General features: G+C 39.1%; 1 protein-coding gene across 9 annotated transcripts in view; it reads left to right on the top strand.

Moving 5' to 3' along the window:
• Plc21C (Phospholipase C at 21C) overlaps positions 1 to 26,764 on the top strand; it is a 318,758-nt gene that overhangs the window by 230,696 nt on the left and 61,298 nt on the right. For all 9 annotated transcript variants that reach the window (XM_067766582.1, XM_067766585.1, XM_067766583.1 and 6 more), the window contains exon 4: positions 10,224 to 10,361. In XM_067766582.1, the coding sequence (XP_067622683.1) occupies positions 10,224 to 10,361 (138 nt within the window). The remainder of the gene's footprint in view (positions 1 to 10,223; positions 10,362 to 26,764) is intronic.

Below are 26,764 nucleotides of genomic sequence, written 5' to 3'. Positions count from 1 at the left end.
TACGGAGCGAAAAACACCAGAATTGGTGACAAATGCCAAAATTGAATGGGCAATCAAAAACTTCTGCCCAGTTCATATCGCCGGGTCCAGATGGGATATTCCCTGTTATGCTGCAGAAAGCAGGTGGAATAATTGGATAATGGCTTAGAATAATCTTTGAGGGTTGCATAAAACTGAACCACGTCCTGCAATCTTGGAGAACGGCTCGAGTAGTCTTCATACCGACAGCGGCAAACCTTTAGACTACAGGCCTATAAGCTTGGCATCTTTTCTGCTCAAAATCCTAGAGATATAAATAAATGTGCATATAAAATCGAATATGAATGGGGTATTGCTCTCCTCAGCACATCATGCTTACACCAAAGGCAAGTCAGTCAACCTGCATTTCATAGGGTGGTCATGAATATAGATAAAGCCCTGGAACAACAGGAATATGCCTTGTTCCTTTTCTGGATATTGCCGGAGCTTTCAACAATGTCTCGAAACGAACAATCATGGACAGTCTCAACTCCATTGAAGTTCATCCGGCCTTAACAAATTGAATCGGCTCTATGTTAAGCAGCAGAATAATCGCATCGCAATGGGGTCTATGCAAGGCAACAAAATCTCTAAACAGAAGAACGCCGCAGGGTGGGTTTCATCAGCAATGCTGTGGGCGCTAGTTATCAACCAATTGCTCTCTGCTGGATCAGGATGTACATGCCTGGGCATCTGGATTTGGATTAACTAGCGCGGATAAACTCACTCTAGTATTATTTACTAGGAAATATAAGATCCCTATTTGAACAAATCCCTATTTGAACAAAAAATTTGGAATGGTAGCCCTACAGAAAAATGTAGCACAAAATATGTAGTTGTTATCTTAGAGAGTAAGTTGTCGTGGAAACTCCATGTGGAAGGGAGAGCGAAGAAAGCCTCCGCGGCACTGTATACATGCAAGATGATGCTAGGATGCACGTGGGGCCTATCAACCAAACTCTCTAATTGGGTATTTACGGCGATTGTGGAACCCATACTTTACTATGGGGTCCTTGTTTGGTGGACAGTCACACAAAAAGGACGTATACCAAAAAAACTGGAGGTGGTACGTAGATTATCAGTGAGGGCAGGCCGTATGGCCAGAGCAGTACTGCCCCATCTAATGTGGAAGGGGTCGGGTCTATTTTTACTGTGTCGTCGTAAGTAAGATCGCTGCAGTGTCTTTTAGGTGAAAATTATAGAAAGCAGCAGAAATTCTGAAGGAAGCGTGCTTAAGCTGCAGTCGCGTCAATATATACATTGATAGTCAGGCGGCAATTCATACATCTGCACAATTTTAACACAAGTATTAGGGTATGTGAATAACCAGGAATAATAAAGAAACCTGCTTCACAATTAGGGGGCTGCCATTCAGCCTTGCCAACTTAGCATAATTGAAATGTCCGTTCGCTGTGAATAACTACTTCCACGTCATCTATAATAGATATATCCTCATTAATCAGTACTGATCACACTAACTCTAGATCAAATGCCATCGGTCAGTATAACTTAACGCAGTTTCAAACATTTCAAAAAGAAGAGTGAGCACAAACCCATTAATACAATTATCAACTGTTATCAACAAACGATAAGCATTTTTCCGTCTTATTTCTAGCTTTCTCACCAGGTTACAACAGTTTAAACAACGGTCACAACTTGGTGATGTGATCAACTTTGGCTTTGACCTTTCGCAGAAGAGTCTTTGAATGTTTATGTTTAGGCTAGAAAAAGTTAAGAGACAGTTTACCCTTGTGGGCGGACCAAGAGTAAATTTTATGTCAACTTTCCAACAAAAAACACCACATTACTCCGAAGAGAATGCTTTATTGTCTGATTTAGAGTCTGAAGTGACAGCACTACTCCGAAGAAAATGCTTTATTGCCAACTCCAATGAAGTAGAGACTGCATAGCTTCATTTAGTGTGCCTTATTGTCAACTTCCACGAGAGTGAATCCATCTGCAATACATTGTATCAGGTCACGATTAACTTGTCCTGCTCCCCGCGGTACAGGTTTTATCGAACGTGATAGGGTCGAACAGGTGATACAATACGTCCACTCTACTCCCTTTAGAGTAAACATAACTCGAAGATTGGTTAGCGTTTTTATAAGCGCCACTAATACCATGACGGCAATTTGATACGTTTTAAGTGTCACTAACGGTAATTTGCTACGTGGTATTATGATCGCATCTTACTATCGGTATGCCTACTGCGGGTATATTCTTTGCCTCTAGCCCGCAAGGGGGAGTAACTGCAAATGCGGTCTGCAGGATGAACAATTGAGCACGTTCTGTGTTCATGTTCTATGCTCGACAGGAACTTCTAGTATTTGCCAAGAGAACGGAGTTTTTCTATAACATAAGTCTTAGCACCTGATTGGGGTTCTAACGTTCTGGTAACACTATCTACAGTGGCATATTTATACCATACTTATAAAAATATACTTTTCAAATAAAATAAAATACTAAGGTACAATGTAAAAAATATTTTTGAGCTCGCGGCCTCTTGGTCCAGGGCCCTCTTGGCCCAGGGCCCTCTTGGGTCGGTGGCCCGTGCCATTTTGCAAGCCCTTCCACCCTATTGTTACGCCACTGACTATCTACATATTCAGTCTATGTGAGGTCTTTATTGAACGGGCAGTTCAACCTAACCTAAGTGTGATTGGTTTAAAAACTATGCAAGGAAAACCCTCACTACAAATGCAATTTCGACATTTTCAGGCTTTTAGGTAATTACTTGCGTAAAAGCAATAGAAAAAAGCGCGCTAATATCGATCAAGGCACCATTAATTATGCTGAACTATAAATGGTAGTCACACCTCATTTGGCCCTTTATGCCAATTGCTATAGGGTATTCCAATATAGGTGCATATTAATGTTGTATTTTAAATCTGAGCAATTCATATGGACATGCGCATTTGATAACAAATCTCGAACTCAATTCAAACTGGGCTTCATATAACATAACAAAAATAGTTTGGGGTCTAAAAAATTCCACCTGTGTATTACTGTGGTCGAGAATCCCTTTTCGGCATCGAGACATCATACATATGCACGCGAACTGTTGATTGAAGGCACCCGTTCGCTGCATCAACAGCTCGTCAATTTTATAAGAAGTTTTTTTTTTTTTAATTGAGCGTTGTCCTTCCCCAGATCTAAATTTATAACCTAGAATCATACTAATGTTGAGTTGAAAATTCATGACAGCAGCTTTACATTTACGGCTTGCAAAACTTTTTTTCTTCTTCTAAATGTGGACAATACCACGCCAATTTTCGAAAATTTTACTTAATATATATTTTGCGTTATGAAGTTAATTCACTCGCCAATTTCCATCACCTTAACAGTATTTGTTAATGCCTATCGACGAAATGCAATGCCTTAATCTGACGGGATTAAATTTGACAGGAGAGTAGAAAAACTTATTTTACCTGAGGTTTACTTAATAATTTTTGACTCACCAAATGAACAACCCTTGTTCATGTTCGTGTCTGGTGGCAATAAGTCAATGTAGGCCACGACGTATACCAAACCAATTATAAGGCAACAAATCGAACAACTGACTGCTTGAATACTTCAAGCAAAAGTACACAAGAAATGTTTCGTGCATGACCTACGTGGCATTGATTTACATTAGAATGGTTATTATATCCGCGCCCAAATTTGTAATTTGTAGCAAGTTAAATTTTACGAATTACATGCAAATAGAAGAACATACAAAAATAAGTTGTATTTTGAGGCCGTGTATGTTTCCTTAGTATTATTGGCAAATCAGGAAACGGATTTATTTGACAAAACGATCTCTTGGTAAACGTTTTATACCTACATTAGCGGGGTTACAAAAAATCCATTTTAGATTGTGACACGCGTAACACCCTCTAAATATGACAGTTTCAATGTGTGCCTCACTTAGGGGGATTCTTGTTCTGGGAAGCAATGAAATGAAAAGATAATTCAAAAAAAAAAAAAAAAAAATATTCAAATGTATGACATTTTTTTTCGCTTCATTGTTTCACAGAACAAGAACTGTGTTATCTCGTCCCTAAAATAAAAAAAAAAGAATTTCTTCAAGGAGGCTTCCGCCATGGTGTTAGAAGGATCTTCTCAAGTCGCTAGAAAATCAATATCAAAATACTTAAGAAAATGGTTTTTCATGCGTGGTTGCCCCCTCGGCAGTGGTTTGGTAAAAATTACAGGTGCTCTGCCACGAAAATCTTCGCGGCGCAAATTCTTCTGCTTCTTAGCTGCGGAAGAGAACGTCGCCTAAATCTCCTCGGAGGTTTATCGTGCCAAATACTCATTATTATTGTTTTTTTTTTTCAGAAACGTGTTCGGTTTTTTTTTATAAATGAATTCATTCATAAAGTTTTCGTCTGAATAATATTTTTAAACAATATTTATTGTTTAACATTTTCCTCAGTTTTGAAAGGCATCCCAGCCAGCATTTTTTGAAAATTTTGATCAAAAAATATTCAAATATCATACCCTAAGATGATTAAAAACGTTCAAATTTAAAAGCATTTTCTGTTCGAATATTAGCGTATCGTCGGGAGAAAAATGTACCATAAATGTGATTATTCTTGAATAATCATTTATGATTCATATTTCGAAACGCTTTTTATTCATATTTGATATCATTGTAAAATTGAGCTTTAATTGTTTTAGAGTAATATTTGACTGCTTTTCACAGTCATTTTCTGATCATATTCGTGAATATATTTCAATCGTTTTGGTTTAGATTTTTGACTCATTTTTGAATGCGATTATGATGCATTTATTCTTCATATCTCATTCAAAATAAGATACTACATAATAATCTTATTTCATCAGGGGAAGAAAGCATGCGGAAGTGAGCTATTTGAACCACGGGTCACTCGCAAACAAACTTGACCGATATTCACCTGCGACTACAACATCCAACATCAGCTATGATCGTCAATATCTTAAATTACGATACGGTACGGGATGTTGAAGACATATCCAGGTACATATGTCAAGAGAGTTTCACTTACCTGGTCAAATAGCTCACAACTTTTGTATTGTCCAACTATTATGTATTATGTGGGAAGGTGGAGAAATGGTTGGGGAAATCTTCGGGCATGAGCAGCATTTGCATTAAATTGTCTTGAAGAATGTCTTAATAATAAAAATTTTATATACATATTTTTTCTGAACTTCATGATTGAAAAAATGTGTGTATGTGAAAAAAATAAGTTTTTCAATGAAAAGTAAAATTTTAACAAGTATAAAACTCATTACTCAGTTAACAAATATAGTCAGAAAAGATTCAGAAAGCTGAATTAAAAATGATTATAAATGTTTGATCACCTAAAGTAAACACATTTTATTCAAATATGATTCCAAAATGTGATTGAAAAACTATATTCAGTTTTTGTTCATCGAAAGGTGAGCATATTTGATTATTCTTTTTGTTGACTTTTATGAAATATTAAAATGTAATCATCAAAGGACTTCAAAAATGATTCCAAAACGTGATCGAAAAATGATTTTCAGTTTTTGATCATCAAAGGTATTCATATATGATTATTTCTTTTGTTCAATTGTATGATAACTCATTATTTAGTCAGAAAGAAGAATCAAATTGTATTTATATGTAGGGAAATTCAAAATTTAATCATCTAAAGGCCGTATGGGATACAATGAACTTTCATTGGTTATCTGGAAAGTGAAGATAATTTTATAAACCTGTAGACAACACTGTGTGACACAAAAAAAAATACCTGGGATGTCAAAACAAGTTTCTAGTAGATACCGAAGATCTAAGAATGACTGCATACAATATTTTGCCTGGACATACTCAAAATCATGAGTTACGGGCAAAATACCAGGTTTTCGTACCTTTGGACTCTTGTGAGCCTATAACATTTTTGGCTATAGTCCGATTTTCAGTTTCTATCCGGATCACATAAGACGGGACTTAGACATTTCTAACGATCCATACTATATCAACTAGGAAAACATAGCACAACTATGAAAATCTACCCAATGAACAATTTTTTCACTTTTTTTCGGGTTTAATCAATTTTGGCTCTATCTGTTTGCACTTATTTATAAGAAGACAACCCTGCCTTGTATCAAAACTGGAAACTAATTACGAGTCTAATGAGTAATCATTTTCTAAATTATGCTAAAAACAGGCTAAGTTGTTAAAATTTTACTGACAACTACCATCCAAAACTGGTAAAAGGTTTAAAATCGGTTGATATTACAGTCGTATTAGTCTGCAAAGGGCGATTCTAAACTTAAACAACAAGTGGCCAAGTAAACATTTCTCAGCCGTTTTGATACAATTTCACATTTTTCAAATTTTAATAGCTTACTTATGAGCAACCTTTCATTTTTCGTTTGCTGGTGGGGCGAATTCGGCACGGAAGTTATTCAAATTTCAACGTCAGCAACAATACCAAAGGCAAACGGCAATAGCAAGTCCTTCTGCTGATTTTGCAGGAAATATCCTGATATAGTAAGCTCGTCATAAGCCAAATTATAATTATGATATACATAGTAATTAAGCAAACCACCACATTCTAGAATAGCAATTTTGAATTTGATTAGTAGTTAGTTAGATAATTTGTACGTTGTATATGTGATACACATACATACATTGGGGCGTATCACGGAAATAAAATTGTTTTTTATTTCGTGAGAACAGAAAACATTTAAGTATAGGAATTTTAGGAATTAATTTTAATTACTTTTATTGGTTTATAAAAATAAATTATCCATAGATAAAATAAAATAAATACCTAAATCGTAGAAACGGTTGAAAGTTATTCTACTATATTGCACACTTAGATTAATAACGAGCTAACACGAAATCTTAAATTTCGAACCTATGACTACCTCCGTTAATGCCTTACGAACTGTATACTCGATTTACTAATACCTCCCCTTATCAGTGAGAAAAGGTTTTGTAAAAAAAATTCATTGGCGCATATTTGAAAGGTAGTCAGTTTTTCGCGTTTTCTGAACACTGTGATTTTTTGAGTTGATCACTGTTTTGATTTGGGTGTGCGATATGTTTCCAACACGACTGGTCGCCATTGTCCCACGCTAAAATGTTCTTATACTTTTACATAACTTCCATGTTTCAATACAAAATTGCGAAAGCTTGCAATATATTTTTGAGTAATTTTCGAGGAGCTAGAGTCTTGGAACTTGGATATGCTGTAGAAACAAATGATATGCGTGCAACGTGGTATTTAAAAATCTACTCCGATTTTGAAAATTCGGTGGAGTTGTAAGTAAATCCCGATAGCCTGGAAACCTAAAACTCAAAACATAGCTTTGAGCTTTAGTAAGAAAAAATATTTGGGATAAAAAATACTCCTAGTTGAGTAGTGATCGAGATATTTAGGGACCTTTAGAAAAGCCAGCCGGGCGGCCACCGTGGTGTGATGGTAGCGTGCTCCGCATATCACACCGTATGCCCTGGGTTCGCACCCCGGGCAAAGCAACATCAAAATTTTAGAAATATGGTTTTTCAATTAGAAGAAAATTTTTCTAAGCGGGGTCGCCCCTCGGCAGTGTTTAGCAGGCGCTCCGGGTGTATTTCTGCCATGAAAAGCTCTCAGTGAAAACTCATCTGCCTTGCAGATGCCGTTCGGAGTCGGCATAAAACATGTAGGTCCCTTCCGGCCAATTTGTAGGGAAAATCAAGAGGAGCACGACGCGAATTGGAAGAGAAGCTCGGCCTTAGATCTCTTCGCAGGTTATCGCACCTTATATTTATTTTATTTATTTAGAAAAGCCATACATAATTTTGGGGCTCCGTGGAAACGTAGAAAAAGAAAAGGGCTTGTCGCCAAGTCGCGCACGAACGATATAATTAGAAAATTTATACGAGATTTGGAATTTTAGGATCGGTTTCAAAATAACTTCCAGGTAAGCTAGATACTGAAATTTAAAATGTATCTTCTTTCCTCTCCGTCCTCCTGTCAATACTTGATCGCTCTCACTCCTACGCATTTTGCCCCCCCCCCCCCCCCCCCCCCCCCCACATCTCTCTCAACTGCCCTTTGTTTCCCGTCCTCTCATTCGTATCTCTCCCCAACACTTTCTCCAGTTTTATCACCATTTCCTACTCCTTTCTTTCTCTCCCATGGTCTCTCTATTTATCGTCCTCACCTCATTTTCTTTTTCCTGAATGTTATTTATCGCAATAGTCTTCTAATAACAAGCTTGTCAAGATGGTACCAAATATCAAGGAAATTTTTTATTAAGAACTGATCTGCCCCTGATAAACTTCCTGGAAAGATCAGAGGAAAACGGACCGAATCGCGAATCTAAATAATTTAAAAACTGCTTTGTCCAAATACACAAAATTTCATCAGTCACAAACCCACGTACAGAAGAAATATAAATATATATACAGATGAAAAGATGAATAAATTTAATGTTGTGCGGCGTGAGTATACGCAAATTGAGAAAAGCAGAATAGCGCTTTAAAAATGGGTAACAATTATTCGTCACCAACCTGTTTTTATATTCATTTGTGCATGTTAGAACTATTTATCAGGTAACAAATATTGTCAAAATAATGAAAACTCTACTCAACTATTAAGCCTGTTGACGAAGGATGAAAGTGGGCCTATGCAACCTTTATTCTTTCAATTAGAAAGATAAAACTATAGAACAATAAAGTAGTTCATATTATACTATGCCTATTGTTTATGGTTATGTATGAATGAAAACGAGGGGTATACATTCAAAAAAGACGATTTAAATAATATAAATATATAAAATATATGATCATATGTATTTAATTAGCGAGCTTTGCTCATATTGCTTATCTTAGAGACCAATTGTACAGCGAACAACGGGACATTCATATGGCTTAGCAGCTAAAGGCTTGCACTGATATGAATGTCGGAGATTCGAGTTCAACGCTCAGCTCCCGAAAAGCTAGCTGATGAAGAAGTGAAATTCAGAAACATGTCCTAGTAACCATCGCCGTTTGTAAACTTACAATTTTTCTCTAATATATATATGTTAATATATGTATGTAAGAGCGGGTGAAATTGTATGGATGGATTTTTTTTCATCAGGAGTATAGCAAAAACGTAAGCTACAGATGATTCTAAGAAAAGTGATTCTAAGAAAAGGCTGAAGACACCATAGCTCTAAGGCCGATTTCGAGTCCCCGAATTTTGCAAAATAGATATTTTGCCATATGAATGTAGGGTTCGGCCAAAAAATCTTCACAGCTTCTGATAGGATTATAGGAAAAATGTACTTTAAAGGTATTTTACGTACGTTTCAGAATCTGTATAAATATTTATAGTGTTTTTGAATTTTAGTAGAGATATCAGGCTTAAATTATGAGAAATTCGCCTAAAATTAACTTTTAACTACTATATTATCATTTTTAACAAATTTCTTATGGAAATTTTTTTTCTTTACAGCTAAATAAGTTCAGAATATTTCCAACAACTTTCATTTAAAAGTTTTTATTTTTTCGAATTCGGTTTAGTAGAAAAATAATTTCAAAAAAAACCTATATTTTCAATTAATAAGCAAAAAAAAAACACACAATTTTTATAATTTTAATGTAATTTATTTAAAAAATTATTTTTTTACTTAGAATTGACCATTTGAACGTATTTTTCAAAATAAAATTAATGTTCTGTTATTATTTTTAAAAATCTTTTTTGCTCTCCATTCGTGGTTGTTTTTCACGACATTTTTCTTCTACAACACGTTTGGAAACGAATGCTAACAACTGTACATATCTTTCTGTTCCTTATATATGCATTGGAATATTAGGATCATCTAGTGTTGGCTCATCATAATCTAAGAATTGTACCAAGTGATTGTATGGAATATTTCTTGTGAATGCCGGTTCAGATAGTAAATTATCCTTATTCAGATCAATCATATCAGTATAATCTGAAGCATTAAAATTGATATTATATTTTTTGTAAACTCGAGTTTAGTTGGATCAAGTATTTTTTCTCGACCCGCTCTAATGTATGTATTTAATATATTCATATAAAGGATACATTAAATGAAAACCAAATAAGGAAGTTTAATTACGGATTAAATCGAACATTACATACCAAAGAAATATACAATGGGTATATTAAGAAAGGATTTTGGTTGGAGTATTCTAACATTAAGCAATTATTTTATATAAAGGTTTGCAAAACCACAATATATATTTTAATTTTACTATTATTTTTCAGGACTCTAAACTCCGTCAAATAGTAACACTCGGATCACAGGACACCCTAGAAGAGAAAACTGTTACTATTTGTCATGGTTGTGATTTTGTCAATGTTACTTTCGTAAATTTTTGTTGCACCAAAAGAGATATTGCACAGGTGAGCTACTGTTATTTATTTATTTGATTCACAGGCGACAATAAACATAAAAGGGTTGTACACAATAATATAAATAAATCCAACTCAGAAGTTAATATTGAATATATAGTAATTTCAACATAATTATATAACTCACAACAAAGAACTGCTGGGTGGAGTATTACCCTATCTCGGCTGGCGTTTCGAAAGTATCCTTTATCAGAAAACTTTTGAATAACGCCCTCTATTTCAGAGTTTGTTTCAAAAACGTCCTATCGCAGAATGTCAAGGTGTACTGAATTCAAGCTCAGATAAGGTGTTTTTGAAACAAGTTCTTTAAATTAGGCTCAACTTTTTGCTGCGTATGCAACTATTTTATTTGAGATATCAGTTACTTATTCATAAGCTTGATTTAGTGGACTTTACATTGGAGTAAGATTCAGTTTTGTATTAAAATAATTAACAATGTCTTATTCCATTAACGATGCTTGCAGGCGAGTTACAAAAACAGTCCTCAGAAACTACAGAAATAGTAATCGTCGTGGCTTCCCGGATGGCACAACCATCTCTCAATATTCGATGTGCTTTAGGTCGGTTAATATTGTGACGAATATTAGCAACACTAAGGGATACTATCATCTCTAAGCCGATGCTAAGCAGTGACTTGTATGCACATCAATAGATCAATCATTATGTCTACACATATGTATGTACACGCAGCGGAGAAGAGACGCACAAACACATGCAGATATCTTATCTGAAATGCTCCCAAAAGTATGCAATTATAATTGTAGAAGTGTCGCTCATAAATACACGCTCGTATGAGAAGCTATAAACGTAGTAATTTCATAGCTGATGGCCAACTAGTAGATTCTGGAAATAGAAGCGCCTAGAAGAACCGAACGAGGAATTCACAGAGTATAAAAGGCAGCAACAGTAGAGGCGCGACAATCAGTTTGATTTAAGACGCTATCTGGGGAGCAATAGTAGTGTTATTCTGAAGTACTTTAATAAAGGCCATTTTGCATTATTTAATAGTGGAGTTATTTGTTCAACAGTTTGGTGATTCGAAAGTTAGCAGAAGGTTGCAAATAAGGGGAATTGCAGTAAATTCGTTACAATATTAATTGTTATGCAGTTAGTGAATATACATACCAATTTAAAAGCCTCATACATTTGCATACTATAGTTATAGTTCTCGTACGATTTCGAATTCAGCCATGATTTTCTGCGGCAATATATGCGATGAGCTCCTTATTTCGACCGTATATAAAGATTGTGAAACAGCTCTGATCGATTCTTTAATATCTCTTGTTTTTATCCCCTGGAAAACTCTGATTGGCGCTTACAACGTTAGTCTCCATTACCTTTTTTATGAGTTCAAAGCTCCAAAAATCGATTTAATAAATCCCAAAATCTTATAACTTAAGATTAATTGTCCACATCATGGTTGATAGTACGTACTTATGCCTAACGCCCTAGTTTCAACTACTATGAAAATCAGTTTAGTAAAAAACCATCCACCTTATCAGATGACGTTCGAAATCGGCATACAACTTGTACGTTTGCCAACAATAAACCAACTTTAAAGACAGAACAACAATTTTAAGCCAAGTTCGGTCTTAATCTCTTTAGAGGAATGACGCGCCAAAATATTACTATTATATTATTATTGTCATGCTGAGTTATACTGCAGCACATTAGTTCAAATGAGAAACAATTATCACTCATTATTTAACAGTTGGCATGACAGTCGGATCAGTTAAGGCTATAAAGTTTAAGTGCAAAAATTTGTATGCAAACACTAACTTTTGTAAACCAATTGCTATGTTTTTCGCTTTGACCTGCATTTGGAAGAAAAAAAAAACACTGTACAAAGGTTTGCATGCGCAACAATTTTTTGTGAGCATGCAGTGCTCCCTTTTGGCTTAGAGCCAAAATGAAACCATCTGTTTTTCGTTTTATTTACATGAGCCTTCAATGAGTTTTTTTGTTTTGCAGTATTGGTATGTTTAAAATTTTTTAATGGTCTAGGTAAGATATTTCGCTGCTGCTGGTATTTCATGCTTTTGAATAGGACCTGCTTGTTTACATATTTTAGCAATGTTAGAAAAGTATTGTTTTTAAATATTATGAAAAAATATTAATTATTGCTGACATCGATATGCCTGAGCAACTTACGAATAGGCTAAAATGTTTCCTTTCTCATTTTCTCGTTACTTTTAAATAGTGTTGTAGGTATGTATACCATGTTTGAAATAGGCACAAATTACTAAAAATGAAACTTGAAAGTTAAAAAAAAATTTGGACCTGGTGACTGGCTGTACACACCATTCGACTTTTAGGGCATTATTTTAATTCACTCTTTACATCGCGTGCAGCCAACTGTAGGAAAACTTCTAAATGTTAAGGTACTTTTGCCCTGTTTCTCGTTTGATATATTTTGTAGGACCCATGTCTTCCTGAGAGAAGATTCCCACAATGCCACAAAACTCAAATGGAAACTAAACTTCTATTAATAAAAAAATTACTCGCACAAAATTGAAATGTTGTACGGCTCTTGACTCCAAAAGCCGCCACTTTCGAAGACAAAAAAGTTGCAAGGAATCCAATCCCAAAGATACAACTTTTGATTAATCAACAAAAACTAAGACTTGCGTACCCTGGGCTACAAAAAGAAAAGAGACTGCATGATGTGGTCCTCACATGTTCTAAACTCGACTTCCTGTAACGCCTAGTAGGAATTCGGTTGCACGAGAGTTGGGCTTGTACTTGAATGTGAATTCATATCCGGTAAAACAGTTTCATATCAACAGGACTCTACATATCGAACGAATCGCATTCGAAAAATCATCAAAGCTCATATTATGTTAAAAATCTTTGAGATATTTGTATCGGAAAGATTCAACTTATTTATTAAAACAATTCTCCACTGCCATAAGTTAGATTGACTATCCACTTGATACGTAATTTTATTCTAGGTATGATCCAGTTTATTCTTTTGCAGGTATACCCATGCAATGACTAACGATCTTGTATACTATGAATGATATATTATTTCACTCTTGATGTCTTCTACATCAACGTTCCCGGAATGACGCAATAATTTTATAATACATCCAGTTTTAGCACTTAAGCTATACTAGCCAGTTTAATTTAAATATGACTGCTACAGACTCATCTGCCAAAAAGACTTCTTAGAGGAATCTGCGTCTTCAGTGGAAAAAGTTTTTACTTTTAAATCATATCCATACTACTACGCTATAAATTTCTTTTTGTTATATAACGTACCATAATAGTATTAAGTACTTGAACTCAATCTCTTTTGGAATGTTTTTTAACTCTGTTAAAATTAATTTTATGAGCTTTGGACACGTTGCCAAAACAATTTTACGGGCATTTTTCTTATCATAAAATTAGACCAGAAATTGATTTGACTTTAACTCTTAAATGTGTTCCTGAATACCACTTATGTTAATCGGAAACCGAGAAAAATTTTAAAACTTTCTCGAATATTACTGAAAAAATCGTTTCTAACCTACATAAACTCTCCACCTTCATGTTATTGTTTCTTATGTGCATAAACTAAATGGCTATGTTAACTCTGCATATAAATGTCGAACATATTCATAGAAACAAATTTGCATATATTTCTAGTTGCGAACAAAGTATAAAATATGCACAAGTAAGCGTTATTGTATTGGTATGCGTTCACAAGTATTTATCAAAACATAAATCTGTGCTTTTTTACTAAAACCGCCAAAATCTTACAGCCCAGTTGCCCACAAAATAAAATCAAAATTTTGAATTCTACAACGTTGCGTTAATATAAGAGCAATAAACCGCCGTGACATTCTGTTGACAACGATGTATCGTTAATCCAATTTTTAAAGCTTGGCGACTAGATTTTCCCCAAAAAAAATTGTGCAGAAGAATACTGTTTAGAGCACATGGGAGGAATGAAACTTGCTTATGTCGACTTGAGCGGTTATTGCATGAGACAGATATAAATAGTTAAGGTGAAGAAATATGTAAATTTATGCAAAAACAAGAATACATTGCTCTGATGGAGGAGTATTACGGTATAGTAGATATGCAAAATATCTCAACTCATTTGAAATTCTTATAACAATAGAAAAAACAGAAAGTACGGAACTACATAGCAGGTCCTCATATAATAAGAATAGACAGCTTAATATATAAATTGTAGGTTAGGTTGAACTGGCCGGTCCATGAGGACCTCACATAGACTGAATAAGTCCATAGTGTTACCAGAAGTTTGTTTTAACCACCAAACTGAAAAACCCTATCAAAAACCAGGACCTATGTTATAAAATAACTCCGTCCTCTTAGCAAATACTAGAAGCTTCCTAGGACTTAATCCACATGCTGCTTCTAGATCTAACAGCTGTATCACTCCTAATAGTTGGAGTCTTAGCCTCGCAAGTGCAGGGCACGAACACAGAACGTTCTCAATCGTTTCCTCCTCCAACCCGCACTTCCTACATCTGCTATCACTGACCAAGCCTAATTTAAAGACATGTGACGCCAGAGGGCAGTGCCCAGTCAGAATACCCATCATGAGTCTGCAGTCCTCTCTTTTTAATGATAGAAGCAACTGTGTTATTCTAAGGTTGGAAGACCTACACATAATCTTCGACACTCTACAGCCCCGCACTTGAACCCACGCCTTTCCCGCTTGGTCGATCATGTGCACCTTTCGCCTTCGCTTAATCTCGCCCAATCTAATTGGAACGTCTACGGAGCTAGCTTCAAGGGATGCGCCCTTTTTAGCTAGTTCGTCCGCTTTTTCATTCCCATCTATTCCCATATGCCCTGGGACCCAATATAGATGTATGCTTCCCCCTGTCCCGATTCTCTCCAGAGACTGCTTACACTCTAACACGCATTTAAATGCTGTGCTATGCGAGATTATTGCCTTAATTTCTGATTGACAGTCAATATAAAAGTTAGCACGGTTGCAGCTTAAGCTATTCTCCTCCAGGGTTTATACTGCTTTGGTTACGGCTAATATTTCCGCTTGGAAAACGCTACAGTAATCCGGCAGCCTGTAGGATCTGCTTATTTCCGGACCAGCGCAGTATACCGCAGACCCTACTCCTTCCACTACTTTGGAACCATCGGTGTACACATGTATCGCCTCGTCCGCCATTTGCGCACCCTTGCGCCAACCGTCCACCTCTATTGTGGCCTTAAAATCTCCCTCGAAGGGCAGATAGGGAATCAGGTAGTTTGTTCGTCTTGTGATTGATAACGTTATACTACTATGGCCATATGGTCGGCGCTCAAGCTGCCCCGAAGCACCGAGCCTGGTTGCGGTCGTTAATGCTTTGTTCTTTGCTACCAGGTCTACAGGTGGAATGTGCAGAATGGCATACAGTGCAGCCGTCGGGGTTGTTTTCAGGGCTCCCGTAATGATAAGCATCGATAGTCTGCATACCCCTCTAATTTTTTGAGGTATGTTGTTTTTTGTGTGGCTTTCCACCAAACAAGAACTCCATAGTATAGAATAGGGCTTTCAACCGCTGTAAAAACCCAATGAGAAAGAGAGGGCGATAGGCCCCACGTACACCCCAGCATTCTTTTACATGCATAGAGTGCCGTTGAGGCCTTCTTGACCCTCTCCTCCACGTTGAGCTTCCATGACATCTTACTCTCTAGGATGATTCCTTGATATTTTGTGCAAGGTTTCTCCTGTAAAGTCACCCCTCCTAACTTAGGCCTAGTCCAATTTGGGACCTTGTACCTCTTTGTAAACAAGACCATATCCGTCTTCTCCGCATTGACTTTCAACCCGACATTAGATGCCCACGTATGAATATCCCGAAGCGCCCGATCCATCAAAGAACTAATCGTTGGAAGGCACTTTCCACTTATGACAATTGCAACGTCATCTGCGTAAGCCGTAAGTTTTACGGGTCCCTCATCGAATTGCCTGAGCGGTTGGTTGATGACCAGCGTCCACAGCAGAGGTGATAGCACCCCTCCCTGCGGCGTGCCCCTGTCCACTGATTTCGTGGCCTGTACAATCCCCATTGTGATGTAATCTTTCTGCAATATAACATGCAGCCGATCCATCTGATTAAGGCAAGATGTACTTTAATGTAATTAAGACCATCCATAATCGCCCATTTTGCAACATTATTGAAAGCCCCGGCAATGTCCAAGAAGACTCCTAGAGCATACTCCTTATATTCCAGGGATTTCTCTATGCTTATTACCACCCTATGCAATGCGGTGTCTACCGACTTGCCTTTGGTGTACGCATGCTGTGTTGTGGAGAGCAGTTTTTCATCCACGTTGGACTTTATGTACACATCTATCAGCCTCTCAAAGGATTTGAGCAGAAATGATGTTAAGCTAATGGGTCTCTAGTCTTTGGGATACACGTGACCGATCTTCCCCGTCTTTGGTAGAAAAGCTACACGAGCAGTTCTCCAAGAGTGCGGTACATGATTCAGTCTTATGCACCCATCGAATATTATTTTAAGCCATTCCACCACCGCCCTACTGAAGACTTGTAGCATGGCCGGGAATATACCACCTGGGCCCGGCGATTTAAACTTAGAAAACGTCTTCACTGCCCACTCGATCTTGGTATCGGTCACCAAGCCCGGCACTACTAGCTCCGTGATCGAAGTGTGAATGATGTCTGCTAGGACTTTTTTCATCCGTGCTGTTTCGCTGGAGCACTCTATGTCCGTACAGAAACATTTCCATGAGTTTCTCTTCGCCCTGGTAATTTTACGCTTGTTGATCCTCAGTAGATCCCTGTACTCGTCCCGACACGCTTCGCTTTCCGCGGTCTTTGCGAACTTAAAACTTTTTTTAGCCTGTCTTCTTAGAAGTTGTAAATATACTTAAATTGTGGTGAACGATATTAATCGGTAAGTCTATAACAATGTGCCTCTCTCGGTACTTTTTTATCTTTTAGGTTATAAGCTTAAACTTTGAGGAATTTATTAGTCTTAGTAGTTGTTGCAGAACGCCCTGTGTTCAATAATTTTAGTAGTAAATTTTATGATCTGGTAACCTTGTAATGTAAACTCGCCGCTGTCTGCCAAGTCCCATTTTGTAATATGAAAAACCGCCATAGTCGGATAAGGCACACAGCGGTAAGTAGAAAATTTGTAATTTTTGTCATTTTGTAAGGTGATTTTATTAACCTGTAACCTGATTTAGAAATAAACCACCCAACCTACCATATAATAAACCAACATCAATTGCTCACAACTGGGTGCGTTAAATTCGCAAGCCTGAGCCAACGACATCAAACCTTATTTCACTACAAACTTTATTTCGCTGTTGACCAAATGGGCTGCGCTTACTGCGCCCGTCACATCAGCAACGCCATGCCCGTAATACTTTGCCAATAACAGCTGCGATCATTTTTATTGCCAAAAAATATTCTCCGTTAAATGTCCAACAGGTGGATATCAATGTTGTAGTTGTTCGCCATTTAACGCCAGTAACACACCACCGTGAAAAGCCACTACAACGCCACGTCAACGTCGCCGTCTCAGCCAGGAACGTCACAGCGCTAGCAAAGTCGTAGCACCACTTCGCAACGCAAGGTAAATGTATGTATGCATATTTCTGCCTATATTTTCCAACATCGCCGCCACAAAGCAGTAATACGTTGCTATTTTTGCCATACATATCAAACAAAGATTCGGGTAATTAATAAATTTAGAGCCACGAATCTGCGTAGTTAAGCCGCGGGTCTGCCTCTATACATGTATTTAATTTAATAGCCACGCTACTGTATTAACTGCTTCAATACACCTGCTTTATATGTTTCACACACCGCCACGTAGAAGTGCTCGCCTTATGAATAGTAGTAGCAACATGGATAAGAACGCCACATTATCCCCAATAATGGAAACGCCGTCCAGCATATCTGAATCTGCCACAAAGACACGTTCAGAAACACAGGTATACAGTGCCCCTAGTAAGTCCGCGGTAACCGAACCAGTACACATCCATAATGGAGCCCCAATCGCCTCAGCCAGCCAAACGGTTATAACCACGGGTACTTCGCCGACGCCAAGCCATGCCCAAAGTAACCACGGTGGTCATAACTACGACGAGATGGAAAAACGTATAGCCATGTTGAAGCTCCATCTGAAAGCCACTCAGGTACAGTTACAACAACGGGAGTCCCAGACCTATGCCCTTCGGTCAACGGGATTGCATAACGGTAGTTCTGCTGTTACCTACGCCAGCAGCGTCGTCGCGCAGTCGCAGCTAATGCTGCCGCAGTTAACGCAAGCACCTCCAGTGCTACCACAGTCATCGCAGACGCGTATTGAGCCGTCGCCAATGCCAGCTAACACACAGTCGAATGCCTCTACACCATTTATCGAAGCCCCTTGTGTACCTCCGCCCAATTCTAGAAATTTATACAATTTTTGTCAACCCAATGCAACACCTTATGATTTGCGCTATACCTCCGCGCTACATTCGAATAATTTATTTTCAGCTCAGTCGTCAGCCGCTCCGACGTCGACGCCTCAAGTCAGTGGGGCTTGCAATAACGTACAGTATGTACCCTATAATTTGAACCCTCCCAAAAAATTGTTAGATCTGCCTGAGTTTAGCGGTAGGGCTGAGGACTGGCCTATGTTTTATGCATCTTTCGTAGAGTTGGCCGCGGCATACAGATATAGCAACTTCGAAAATAACCAGCGTCTCCAAAAGTGCCTTAAGGGTGATGCACGTGAAACGGTCAAGTCACTAATCATCCACCCTAACAATGTAAATTGCATTCTAGAACAGTTGAAGTTTAGATTTGGACGACCAGAACAACTGGTTCGTAGTCAGTTAGCGCAGGTTAAAGAGATAGCACCAATCTCTGAGAGTATGTTAGGGAAAGTTATATCGTTTGCAATGAAAGTGAAAAACATCTGCGCACTTTTGGAATCTGCCGGTGCCGAGCATGATATTGCCAACCCTATGTTACTCGACGAACTTATCGCCAAGTTACCCATGAGCAAACGCATTGAGTGGGGTCGGCATGCAGCCACCATACCCGCTCGAGCCACAATATCACATTTTAGCGACTGGCTCACCTCACTCGCCAATGTCATATGAACCATCAATGATGACTGCCAACTCGCTGCTCGCGAACCTAAACGCCGTACAGTCCTCCATGCCAAGGTCAACACAAGCCATCAGAGTGCAAACGCCTAACTGGAGCCACGGTAGCCGATCGATGGACCCTAGTTAAATCTCGACGATTATGTTTTGCCTGCCTAAATGGGGGTCACATCACCAGCAATTGCAGAAGGCGAAAGGTTTGCGGCATCGATGGATGCAGTTGAGCACATCATAAATTACCTCATGAGTCTCGGTCAGAGCGTCCGCCAGCTCCATCAACATCGTCGTCACGAGGCGCTTCCCTTATTACGCTCAGATCTACTTCGCCGCTAAACAATGCTCAACAGCAGCCGCTTAGCGATAAGGGAGCGACCGTTTTAAGCTGTTCTACCAACTCGCCGAAGGTTAAGTTACTCTACCGCATTCTGCCTGTCACACTGTATGGAAAGCAACGTCGCGTGGATACATATGCCTTACTAGATCAAGGTTCATCTATAACGATGATGGAAGACAGCCTCGTGAAGGAATTAAACCTAGTAGGACGGCCGTACAGTCTGAACGTTCAATGGTTTGGGGGACATTCGGTTCAAGAGCCCGCCACCTTAGTCGAATTACAAATAAGCGGTGCTGGTATGAATAAAAAACACAAGCTGCGACAGGTCCATGCCGTACGTAATCTAAAGCTGCCAACACAAAGCCTTAGTTGGAGTGACCTGGAAATGGACGACAAGGAAGCAAGTCAACTGCCAGTGCAGCCGCGCTCAGGAGCCACACCTCGACTTCTCATCGGGATTGATAACTGCCACTTGGGCATAGGTTCAAAAATCATCACAATAAGGAAACACGGTCCGTTTGCAGCCAAAACAGAACTGAGTTGGGAAGTGTTTGGTCCTGTCAGCAAATCCCCTCCTTCTATAGCTACATGCCTTTTTTTGAAATGTAACCTAGGTGAAGTGCTTCATAACATGGTTGCCGATTTTTTCGAGACCGAAAGTTTTGGCGTTAGACCATCGCCACCAATCGAGAGCGACGCCGATATACGCGCACGATCTATTTTGGAGTCGACAACTTGTCGTGTTGGACGAAGATAAAAGACGGGACTTATATGGAAGGATGATAATATTCAGTTACCGAACAGTTACAATATGGCGCTCAAGAGGCTAAAGAGCGTTGAAAGGAAAATGAACTGCGATGCCGAGTTTGCTAAAGCGTACAAACAAATCATTGATAGCTATATAGGAAGGGTTACGCACGTAAATTCACTACGTCGGAATCTATCTTGTCATCGCCGCGTACCTGGTACCTGCCCCATTTTGCCGTAGCAAATCCGAACAAGCCTGGAAAACTTCGATTCGTGTTCGATGCCGCCGCCCAGGTCAATGGTATCTCCTTGAATAGCTGCTTACTTAAGGGACCGCAGGAGTATAAGCCTTTGCCTTCAATTCTCTTCCGCTTTCGTGAACGAGCGGTGGGCCTGTGTGGCGACATTAAGGAAATGTTTCACCAGATATTAATACGTCCGGAAGATAGGTGTGCCCAGCGCTTTCTGTGGCGCAGTGGTGACTCTGGCCAACCACCCGATATATACGAAATGTGTGTCATGACGTTTGGAGCTGCTTGCTCCCCTTGCGCGGCTCATTATGTTAAGACGCGAAGTGCGTTAGAACACGTCGTTGACAATCGTTATACGTCACGGGCCGTGTCTGCGATCTTGGAAAATTACTATGTGGACGACTTGGTAGATAGTTTCGACTCAGCAAAGGAAGCCATAACCGTTGCAAACCAAGGGAGATCCACAAGGATGCCGGCTTTGAGCTCCGTAATTTCACGTCAAACTCGGAGGAAGTGATTGCAGCATTGGGTGGAGTGGACGTCGACAAGGTCATCGGATTAAAAGATGGACTGCAGACTGAGAGAGTTCTTGGGTTACATTGGCACTCTACAACGGACTGTTTTAAGTTTGGACTGAAAGAGGGAACTTCTCAGTGTGGTTATGTCCATATTCGACCCACTGGGATTTCTAAGTAACTTCGTGATAGGAGCAAAGTTATTGATGCGAGAAGTGTGGAGGCACGAAACACATTGGGATGACCCACTCCCAGCAAACATAGCCGAATCATGGGAAAGATGGCGAAAGCAACTGCCAGCGGTAATGGAGTATGCCTGCCCTCGCTTCTATTTCCGAAACGGTGCGCCGAAATCTCTACAGTTACACGTATTCGTCGACGCCAGCGAAAATGCCTTTGCTGCTGTCACATATTGGAGAGCAACGAATGCCCGAGGTGAGATAGAGGTCACATTCATCTGCGCGAAATCAAAGTGGGCTCTACTAAAAACTTTGACCATACCACGATTAGAGCTGCAGGCAGCAGTTTTAGGAGCTCGTCTTCAACAAGCTGTGTGAGAAGCACATTCTTTCAAAATCGACAAATATTTTCTTTGGAGTGATTCGGGAACAGTGATCAAATGGATTCGAAGCAAACATCGTAAATATAAGCCCTTCGTGCAGCATAGAATCGCCGAAATCTTAGCCGCCACTCACGAGTCCGATTGGCGCTGGATACCCACAGCAAAAAACGTGGCCGATGAAGCCACTCGAGCCAATCATAATATCGTGATTGGCCCTAAGACTCGTTGGGTACAAGGTCTATTATTTCTGCGCGAAGAGGAATATGCTTGGCCTACTGAAGATGGAATCTCTGCCGATGTTGTTCATGAAGAAGAATTGCGCCCACAGCATACATTTATCATCGTATGCAAAAATTTCATTAACTTCGATCGGTTTTCTTCATATAATAGGCTACTACGAACTACCGCTTGGGTTGTGCTGTTCGTTGAGATATGCCGCCGAATCCAAAATAAGAATCCGTATGGTCTTACAGCTAACAATCTCGAAGCAGCGAAGCTTCTCCTATGCCGCATCGTTCAGAATGAATGCTTCCCCGAGGAAATCCAACAGATCCAAGATGGAAAAGAAATATCAAATCAGAGCCCTTTGGTGCAGTTGTCGCCGTATCTGGATGAGAATGGTGTGCTAAGTGTTCGTGGACGTATAGATGCAGCCAGCTGGCTCCCGATATGTACTAGACGCCCTATAATATTGCCGCCAAAACATGTGCACACGAAACAGATAACGGAGCATTATCACATCCTCATAGGCCATCAAAATACCGAAGCCACCATATGCGCTATTCGCCGAGAGTACTGGGTGCCGCGTCTAAGAACGCTTCTACGAAATGTCATCGCTAACTGTAAGGTTTGCCGCCTACGCAAAGCAGCACCAGTCCCGCCATAAATGGGGCCGTTACCAGTGGATCGACTTACGCCCTACGTAAGGCCGTTTATTTACACTGGTATGGATTACTTCGGGCCACTTAACGTAACAGTGATGCGGAGTACAGAAAAGCGGTGGGTAGCACTTTTCACATGCCTAACCACGCGGGCTGTGCATCTGGAGGTAGCTCACGATCTGAGCACTGACTCCTGCATCATCGTAAACAGAAATTTTATTAATCATAGGGGCGTCCCTACAAGGTTGAGGTCAGACAATGGGAAAAACTTTGTTGGTGTGAACAACGAGGCCAAGATATTCACCGAGGTATTCGATTGCGAGCGTGTCCAGGGCGAGCTTTCTCGACGAGGTGTAGATTGGGTGTTCAGCTCACCGTATAACTCAGCTGAAGGTGGCGTTTGGGAGAGAATGGTGCAGTGTGTCAAGCGAGTCCTACATCAAACGCTTAAAGAGGTTGCACCTCGGGAACATACACTATATAGCTTCCTTGTTGAGGCGGAAAACATCGTTAACTCCCTGCCACTAACGCACTTGCCCATCTCTCCAGACCAAGAACAGCCATTGACGCCGAATGACTTTTTATTGGGGCCGAATAATACTGCGCATACGCCCAGCTTGGACAACGTATTTGCAGGTCCCGTGGCTCTACGACAACAGTGGCGCGTGGCTCGTCAACTCAGAGATCACTTCTGGAAAAGGTGGGTGTTGGAATATCTCCCCACGCTAACACGTCGAACGAAGTGGTGTCAGTCTACGAAACCGTTGAAGGAAGGGGCGCTAATGTTCATCTGCGATCCAAATGTGCCAAGAAGAGAGTGGTGTCGTGGCGTGGTAGAGCGATTGTATCCTTCGAAAGGCGGAGTTGTCCGCCAAGTTGATGTACGAACGAACTCTGGGGTGAAGAGAAGAGCTGTAGCCAAGTTGGCCGTTCTGGACGTTGAGTCTGGCGAATAGAGTGATTCACGGGGGCGGGGATGTTGCAGAACGCCCTGTGTTCAATAATTTTAGTAGTCAATTTTATGATCTGGTAACCTTGTAATGTAAACTCGCCGCTGTCTGCCTAGTCCCATTTTGTAATATGAAAAACCGCCATTCGTTGGCAAGCAGTCGGGTAAGGCATACAGCGGTAAGTAGAAAATTTGTCATTTTTGTCATTTTGTAATGTGATTTTATTAACCTGTAACCTGATTTAGAAATAAACCACCCAACCTACCATCTAATAAACCAACACCAATTGTTCACAACTGGGTGCGTTAAATTCGCAAGCCTGAGCCAACGACATCAAACTTTATTTCACTACAGTAGTTTTCTCGGTTTTTATGAATCTTAGCCGCTATTTTTGAAATATTAAAAACTATTTTTTATCTCCCACTACTGCGAAGAAGGAATACTGTAAGCCTCATTGCCAGACCCTCCATGTGTTATAATGGGTTCCTCCTTTGAAGGGCTGCCCACTTAAACTTTATTTTCCACGGCCTGCACAATTCCCCATATCTGCGACCGCATATATCATAACATCGTGTATGGGTGCGCGCCACAGGAGCTCTACAACTACTCTCACGCTAACGGACCAGATATCCATCTTATCGTTTGTTCATAAGCATATGTATCACATATCTGCTGACCGTATCCCAGATGTCACTTCGGCAGATCATGTTATTGATGGCAGCACAGCGAATTCAGTTCAATGGTTTCAACCTTCCACATTCCGTGTATTAACGGAAGTAGCCGCGTCGGATAAAAAATTGAGTCAGGTAAGAGTTGACCTCCACCGTGTGGTCGCTATAACCATGGGTAAGATACTTCCCGAGCCTGCGTGGCAATATTATCTCTACGTGTGTAACTCTACATTGCGAGAAGATATTTCGGTAAGGATCCCCAATGGCCAGAACAGCTTCTGCGGATACCGTGCGGTAAGATGACGCGATTCGCAGCGCCCCTCTGTGTTGTTGGTCGTGGTGAGGTCGTTTCGGTGATTCCTGTGTCCTTTCTTCCATCAAAATTTCAGCCCCTTATAAGAATACATAATCCAAATCTGAGTCAAATAGCTTCGCTTTGTATGGGTTTGGACCTCTTGTCTTTGTCACTAATCTGCTCACATTCGCTTTAGTGTACGCAGCCCTTTCGCAAGGCCCTCGAATTCGCCCCGAATTGGTGAGTGTACTGTCTAGCCTCACCTCAAGATATTTCGTTGCATTTCCAATTTAATCTATAGAACTAAAACCCTCACATTCATCGAATTTCAGTTGTCAATTACTGAAAGGTTTTTCAATTAATCATCTTCATGTGAATATTTATGGCATTTTCTCTAAGCGATTTGCCAAAAAATTAAAAATAATTATTTAGTTTATTTTAAAATATTTGAAATATGTATCCATCGCAAAATTTATACATTCCATATGTTACTAAAGAGAATCCAAAATAAGTACATAATTACTGCATGGCATGTTTGTCGTATGCTTGTTTTATTGCATAAAATTGTATATAAAAAATTGTGAGCAACAGATGTGCTTGAGATCTAGTATAATGTAATACAAACAAACTTTCAACTAAGCTGAAGGCGTTTGAAATTTATGTGCGTTATAGATTTGTTATAAAAAATGTCTTATTTAAATTTCTTTTTAATGCGCGATAAAAGTTTTGACACATCTTTCATCGAATCTTCGTAGCTGCGACATGTCTACGGAAAATAACTTTTACATCACTAAATGTTACTTATACGCCCCGTACCACTTTCGGTTTCACCATTCATGTACATTAGACTGGGTCGAAAAAAAAGCTGCTAATGTCCGCCTGTAGTCTGACTGTAGTCAGAAGTCAGAGTCTGACTTTTCACCTCGTATAACAGCTGCTATACCAAATTTTTCGGAAAAAGAATTCAGCCCTTCAAATAAGGGAAAAGACCGGACCACGACCACATTTTTACTTTTTCAATGAACGCGTTAACAAAAAAAGAAAATAAAATTTCGATATGTAGAATTTCGAATTACGAAAGTCGATATCTATTTTTTGTAGGCTAACTTCGAAAAACGGAGATAGTACTTTGTTTACTTAAGCCTCAATCTCTACCCAGAAAACAAGTTGATTTTGTCGCATAGTGTCTATATTATAAATACGAAATAACAGGTTTGACTCACTTATTTACTTTGACTTCCCCTATTTATGATAATTGGCATATCTCCAACCTTGTTAGCTGACCTAATCATGTGAAAACGACTTCATAGCTTAAAAGGACATTAAACGGAATTATTAATGAAGCTTCTCAAGGCCAAAATAATGACATATTAATTTTAAAAATCGGACGTCAAATAACCAAGTTACAACGAAAAAACCTTTTCGGCTGTATTTCGTAGGATCAAAAAAAATTTTTTTTCCGAAACCCTCTCAACATAATCTTTAAATTTAGGGGCGGACATAAGCAAATTTTTTTTTGTATGGGAACCAATCCAGTACATTATATTAAAAAAGCTAACATGGAAAGTTTGAAGGAGTTTAAAAATGAAACTGTTTTGTAAGAAGATTTTAGAATTACTTGAGAATAGTATCGCTTTTTATGGCCCCATTCGCAATATTTACTCTAAGTGGTTTAATGTTCCATTCAAAAGCACGTTTTCATGTCAGAATTGGGAATCTGAAGTTAGAAATAATTTTTATTGTTTCACTGATAAACTCTTTTTTGGATAAAGCTGTTTCCAGCGTTATATTTGTTAATAGTCAAAACAGAGAGAGAAAATGTTGATTCACATAACTTTTCAGCGAGTAAAAAAGACGGCTTTGTATGCCCTCTATATCTTGCATACATCTTTTGATGAGGCTATAACTTCCTGTGCCTTTGAGCCTACAAACGATATTTTAGCTTAAAAATTTTCAAGTAGGATTTATATGGATGAACAAATGATTAATACCTCAATTATCAATTGGACAAAGAGGAAAGACGCCTTTTACACCATTAAATTTTCATAAATTGAAAGTAAAATTGATTTTTTTAAATAGCGACAAAAATATTTATTTC

The sequence above is a fragment of the Eurosta solidaginis genome, chromosome 2 (assembly GCF_040869045.1).
Source record: "Eurosta solidaginis isolate ZX-2024a chromosome 2, ASM4086904v1, whole genome shotgun sequence".
NCBI classification, from domain to species: domain Eukaryota; kingdom Metazoa; phylum Arthropoda; class Insecta; order Diptera; family Tephritidae; genus Eurosta; species Eurosta solidaginis.
This window is presented reverse-complemented; position numbering and strand designations above follow the sequence as displayed.